At 62.2% G+C, this 5,042-nt stretch overlaps 1 protein-coding gene across 2 annotated transcripts; it reads right to left on the bottom strand.

Annotated features, from left to right (window-relative positions):
* Positions 1-227: 227 nt before the first annotated feature.
* Positions 228-4,156, bottom strand: SRM (spermidine synthase). Of its 2 annotated transcripts, XM_024125205.3 has the most exons (8): positions 3,960-4,156; positions 3,262-3,382; positions 2,727-2,819; positions 1,795-1,948; positions 1,086-1,169; positions 835-980; positions 628-750; positions 228-526 (listed from the first exon to the last, which is right to left on the bottom strand). In XM_024125205.3, exons 1-8 carry the CDS (start codon positions 4,124-4,126, stop codon positions 506-508), a joined length of 909 nt encoding a protein of 302 aa, XP_023980973.1. In that variant the 5' UTR covers positions 4,127-4,156; the 3' UTR covers positions 228-505. The 2 variants fall into 2 exon arrangements, with proteins under 2 accessions (XP_023980973.1, XP_023980974.1); XM_024125206.3 differs by lacking the exon at positions 2,727-2,819 and having other exon boundaries at positions 3,960-4,155.
* Positions 4,157-5,042: the final 886 nt, after the last annotated feature.

The following is a 5,042-nucleotide window of genomic DNA, read 5'->3' as shown; positions in this document are numbered from 1 at the left end:
AAAGCTTCTCAGGACAGACTTGGGTCCAGTTTGATGACCGCGGCATCCCTGGGCACCACGGGGCTCAAGGGGCCGGTCCGCGGTTACACAGGGAGGCAGGCCTGCCTACTCCCGTGGCAGACAATTGAAGGCCAGACAGCGGGGCCAGCTCAGGGTCTGGCACACAGGGGAACCCATTAATGGCTAAGGCAGCCCCTGCCTGGGCCCGTTTGAAGTCCAGGGACACACAGTTCAGCATTTTGTTATAAATACACGTGTTTGGTGAGTGAGGGGCGACAGAAGGTGGGTGGTTGCTGTACACAGCTGGTATAGGCTTGGAGGCTGAACTCCACACACAGGAAGACAGACAGTCCGCCCAGCAGGGCCGGCCGGGCAGCGATCTGGGGCCTGTAACACTCGGTTGGTGGGCGAGCCAGCGGGGTTCTTGTCCAGGGCTGGTGGGGCCCAGGCGCCCCGGAGGCTCCCTGGCCGAGGTCCTGGGCAGCGTGGGCAGCGGTACGTGGGCTCAGCGCACATCATTCAGAGCCTGGTGGGACACGAGACCTAGTCAGGAGGGTGCTGGGTTGTGAGGGGGCCAAAGGGGCCCTTCAGGGAGCCCTGGGCCTCCCTGCCCCGCAGGCAGCTCACCTTCCGGGCAAACTCGGGCAGGACGAAGGCTGCCTGGTGCACGTTGGAGTTGTAGTATTTCAGCTGCATCTCTTCCACCTGCTTCTGCGTCAGCTGTTGCACGGGCTCCCGGAAGTTGGTGCTCTGGGGACAAGGGGGGGGGTCTCAGGGGAGCGCTTTCCGTGCCCACCTGCCCGGCTCCCGCCCCCAGGACAGCCCACAGCTCACTGGGTTTTTGCTGCACAGCATGAAGCCGATCTGGCCACTGGGGTAGGTGGGGATGGTGCAGTAGGCATAGTCCACCACGGGGAAGAGCGACTTGCAGAAGTGCCGCATCTCCTTGATGAGGTCCAGGTGCAGCCACTGGCACTCGCCTGGGGGCAGGTCAGGCAGCATCAGCACCCGGCAGGCGGTGCCCCGCCCGGCCCGCCCGCCCCCCCTCCCCCGGCCAGCCCCTTCCCGCAGGGCGGCCCGCTCACCCTGGCAGCAGAGGATGCCGTCCTCTTTGAGGGCGGTCTTCATGAGCTGGTAGTAGGACTCCTTGAACAGACTCTCAGCAGGGCCTGAGGGGAGCAGGGGATAAGGGACAAGGAACGCTCCGCTGAGACTGCCTGAGCCCGGCTCCGGAGGTGGCAAGGGCCGCTGTCACCTGACCACACAGACCCTCACAGCTGCCCAGGGGCAGAGCTGAGAACTGAAGCCAGGTCTGTGGAGTTCAGAAACCAACTACGAAGAGGGTGCTTTTGAGAGGGGCAGGGATCCAGTACCCCAGTATGAAGGGGCTCCACATCTTAATCCCATTCCTGGGGGGATGCTCATAGGCACTGCATCAGGGGAGTCTCCACCCTGAGCCTTGGTTTAAGGCTAGACACCCCGCACACCCTGATGCTGGCCTGTCAAGAGCAGAGAGGAGGCTGAAGAGGAAACTGGGGCCTCAGTGGCCCAAGCCCAGAACCCCACTCTCTTCCAGGTCCTCAACCAACTTGTGAACTTTGTGCAGTAGCCCAGTCCCCCTATTCTGCAGAGCCATGTTTGAGTGGGGAGGTGACAACTCAGAAGGGAAAAGAGCTGCACTAATTCTGGGGGCCCCCTGTGTCCTTTACTCTGCAACTCAGACTTGGGACACAGAGGGGGAGGCTGGCCTTCCCTCTGGTGGCTGCCAGAGGCCCCAGGCCATCCGTTGCTTACCCATAGGGTCTGAGGAGTCAGTGATGATGACGTCGAAGGCGTCCTGGTTCTGTTTCATGAACTCAAAACCATCACCCACGTGTAGGGTCAGCTTTGAGCTAGAGTAGCCAATGGCCATGCCCGGCAGGAACTTCTTCGAGACTTGAATGACATCCTGGGGAGGAGACAGGAGGGAACAGGTTGGGCCACGGGGGTTGGGGGCCCTGGAGCCAGACAAGAGTTGAGTGGGACCCCCTCTCAGAGCCCGGTCACCTTGGACAAGCCACTCCCTTTGTGGAAGCCCAGTTTCCACATCTGTAAAACAGAGAGCAGTCTGGTACCTCCCCGTAACTTCTCAGGGGGCTAGCTCCCACCTGCAGCTCGGCCCACGCCTCCACCACCCCTGCTCCCTCTCCCCAGACCCAACCACCGCAGCTGAGTGGCTTTCTTGCTGTTTCAGAGGGTTAGAAGGCTCTCCACCGGGAGAGCCTTTCCCTGTCTCCACGTGGCCAGCTGCTTTGCATTCAGACTTCAGCATCAACCCACACCCCGGGACCTTCCTCACCACTACGCCTTACCTCACACTCCTTTATCAGATAACCCTTTGATATCGCCTCCTAACTAGACTATCAGCTCCAAGGAGGCAGGGACTGAACCCGGAACCTAGATGCTCACTGAAGCATGCTGCTGTAAAGGGCAGCTGCACTAGTGGTTGGAGTCCCCTGCGACCTCTATGAAGCATCACCTCTCAGTCTCACTAAGAACTAGCATCAGTGGCACACCTACTCCGTGCCAGGTGCTTCACTATCTGGTTTTCCTACTGAATCCTCCAACGTGTTCTTGAGACCAAGAAACAAGGACAAGAAAGGTTAAGCCACTTGCCCAAGGGTAAACAGCCAATTCAGGGAGAACTGGGACTTGAATCCAAACCCCGCCCGGCTCTGAGCACTCACCTCGTCAATCTCGCACTGGACCACCGACTCCACGGAGGAATGCTTGACCACCTCCCGCAGGACACCCCCATCCCCGCCCCCGATGATCAGCACCTGCCAGGGGAAGAGTCAGCCAGGAGCGGGGCCCTGGGCACCAGCCCCACCAAACAGGCTCCAGCAGGACTCAGTGGCTGGCCTCCCTGCCCCCCAAACTGCGCTGAGCAGACAGAACCACCTGGAACAATTTCTCCGCTCCTCTGTTCCACAAGCCTCATTACTTCACTCTCGACTCTTAGAAAAGCTCTCCTGCCCTAGGAGCCTGGCACGATGTGTCCCCCTTTCCTGGAAACTCCCTCCAGCGCCGCTCCTTCTCGAGCTCCAGGCCTCAGCCAGGCTGTCAGCCCCCAATCCTTGTAAAATGGGTGGCTCCCCCCATTAGCCCTCTCGTCCTTGCTAGCACTTTCTCTGACAACCGTTTGGGAAGCACCTGAGCTGAGCGCTGTTCTGTGGGACCTATCACTGGCCTCAGGGCTGGATGTGGGTGGGATGGGAGTACCTTGCGTGGGTTGGGGTGGCTGTAGAGAGGCAGGTTGGCGATCATCTCCTGGTAGGAGAACTCGTCCCTCTCTGTGCACTGGATGACACCGTCCAACACCAGCACGTTACCGTAGCTCTTACTGCGGGTGGGAGTGACAGTCAGGAATCTGGGTTCCCCGGGAAAGGGGCAACGTGCCCCGACTCGCCCTGGGTGAGAAGACTCTCCCCCAACCTGCAGAGGGGCTCCAGGGGTGAGTCCTAAGGGGTGACACGTGGCGAGGATCGGCGGGCAGGCCCGCTAGGTGGAGGCTGGACTCGGGGTCCCGGCTCTGACGTGTCCGGGACTGACACGTGGAGCTCGGCGCGTCGGGTCGGCGCAGACTCCGGCTCCCTCCCCGCCGAAGAGGACCGCCCGCAACGCCGGCCCCCCAGCCCAGCGAGATGGGATGCAGGGTGGGGAGGGGACGGAGGGAAGAGACGGGCCTAGTTACGAGAACTTCTGACAGTTTTGCAGGGACAGGAGCGGGCAGAGACGGCCGGGGGCGTCCGGAGGTAAAGGGAGCAAGACAGGGGTCCGGCAGGAAGAGGGGCGGGCTGGGCCGAGACTGGGGCAGGAGTCCCGGCGGGCTGCGTGGGGTTGGGCAGCTGGCAGCCGGCGGTCTGGGCTGAGAGCCGTCGCCGGGGCTCCGGGTCGCGGGGCCGGGAGGGCGGGGGTACCTGCGAAAGACGAGGATATCCTGGTACCGCGAGCGTCGATGGTGTAGCAGCTGTTCCACCTGCAGAGACAGGGCCTGGCCGGGCCACAGGCTGCACGTCTCGCGGAACCAGCCCTCACGGATGGCAGCGGGGCCGGAGGCGGCGGGGCCGTCAAGGCCGGGCTCCATGGCGGCGGGCGGGCGGGCGGCGCGGGGCGCGGGCCCGGGACTGCAGGCCGCGCGGAGCCGCAGCACAACGGGACCAACTCCTCCCCGCCGCCCGCGCCGCAACCTAACCCTGCCGGCGGGGCGGGGCCTGTTGCCAGGGGCGGGCCCCAAGCCCTCCAGTGGCGGCGCGAGCGCTTGGCGGCCCGGCGGTCCCGCCCCGCCGGCGCTCCGAGCGCGCTCATTGGCTGCCTCGCTGGAGCGCGGCGCCCGGTGGCTGCGGCTGGCTGTCAGTCGGCGGCAGCAGGGTAGTGCGGCCTGCTTCCCGGGGCCACGTGGGGCCGGGGTTGGGGAGGCACCGACGGGCGCGGAGAGGGAGCGAGGGGTACCCGACTCCGGAGGGGAAACCTGAGCTGACATCTCGAGCTCGGCGCGGAGTGTCCGAGTGCCGAGACGTGCGGACCGCCGGCTTGAACCCTCGGGCTGGAGACTCCGGAGTGGGCGGCTACATTGTCAGGCGAAGAGTTAACGTTGTTGGCGCTGGAGCGACGGAGTAGAATGTATCTCTCACCGCGTCCCCGAATTTGACTCCCTGTTGGACTTCAACAGTGTGTGTGGTTTGTCGGGGGCACAACGAGGGTTTTATTTACTTGAGAAGGACCATCACAGCCCCACGACTTAAGCTCGATTTAGCCATTTCCCCTTAGATTCTGTGATCCATGAGCGTATGGCTGCTGAATGAGAAAGAGTTCTTAACGAGTTTCTAAATTTACCAGCAGTGTCCCGAAAGAGGCCAACACATGCATATTCAGCACCAAAAAAGACTGGCCCACAGTTTTTTGTTTTTGGTTTTTTTTTTTTTTTTTTTTTTTTTTTGCCAAACTAGGCCTCGCTCCTTGAAGGGTGGGTGGGTGGGGAATGTGCTTTCTGTTTTTATGAA

The sequence above is a fragment of the Physeter macrocephalus genome, chromosome 3 (assembly GCF_002837175.3).
Source record: "Physeter macrocephalus isolate SW-GA chromosome 3, ASM283717v5, whole genome shotgun sequence".
In the NCBI taxonomy this organism is placed as follows: Eukaryota; Metazoa; Chordata; class Mammalia; order Artiodactyla; family Physeteridae; genus Physeter; species Physeter macrocephalus.
This window is presented reverse-complemented; position numbering and strand designations above follow the sequence as displayed.

Excerpts from the sequence above, each read along its gene's own strand:
- SRM (XM_024125205.3), bottom strand. The coding sequence starts at position 4,126 with ATGGAGCCCGGCCTTGACGGCCCCGCCGCCTCCGGCCCCGCTGCCATC. Across the intron at positions 3,383-3,959 it reads GATATCCTCGTCTTTCGCAG|TAAGAGCTACGGTAACGTGC; the intron begins GTACCCCCGCCC and ends TCCCACCCGCAG. Across the intron at positions 1,170-1,794 it reads TGACTCCTCAGACCCTATGG|GCCCTGCTGAGAGTCTGTTC; the intron begins GTAAGCAACGGA and ends TGCTCCCCTCAG.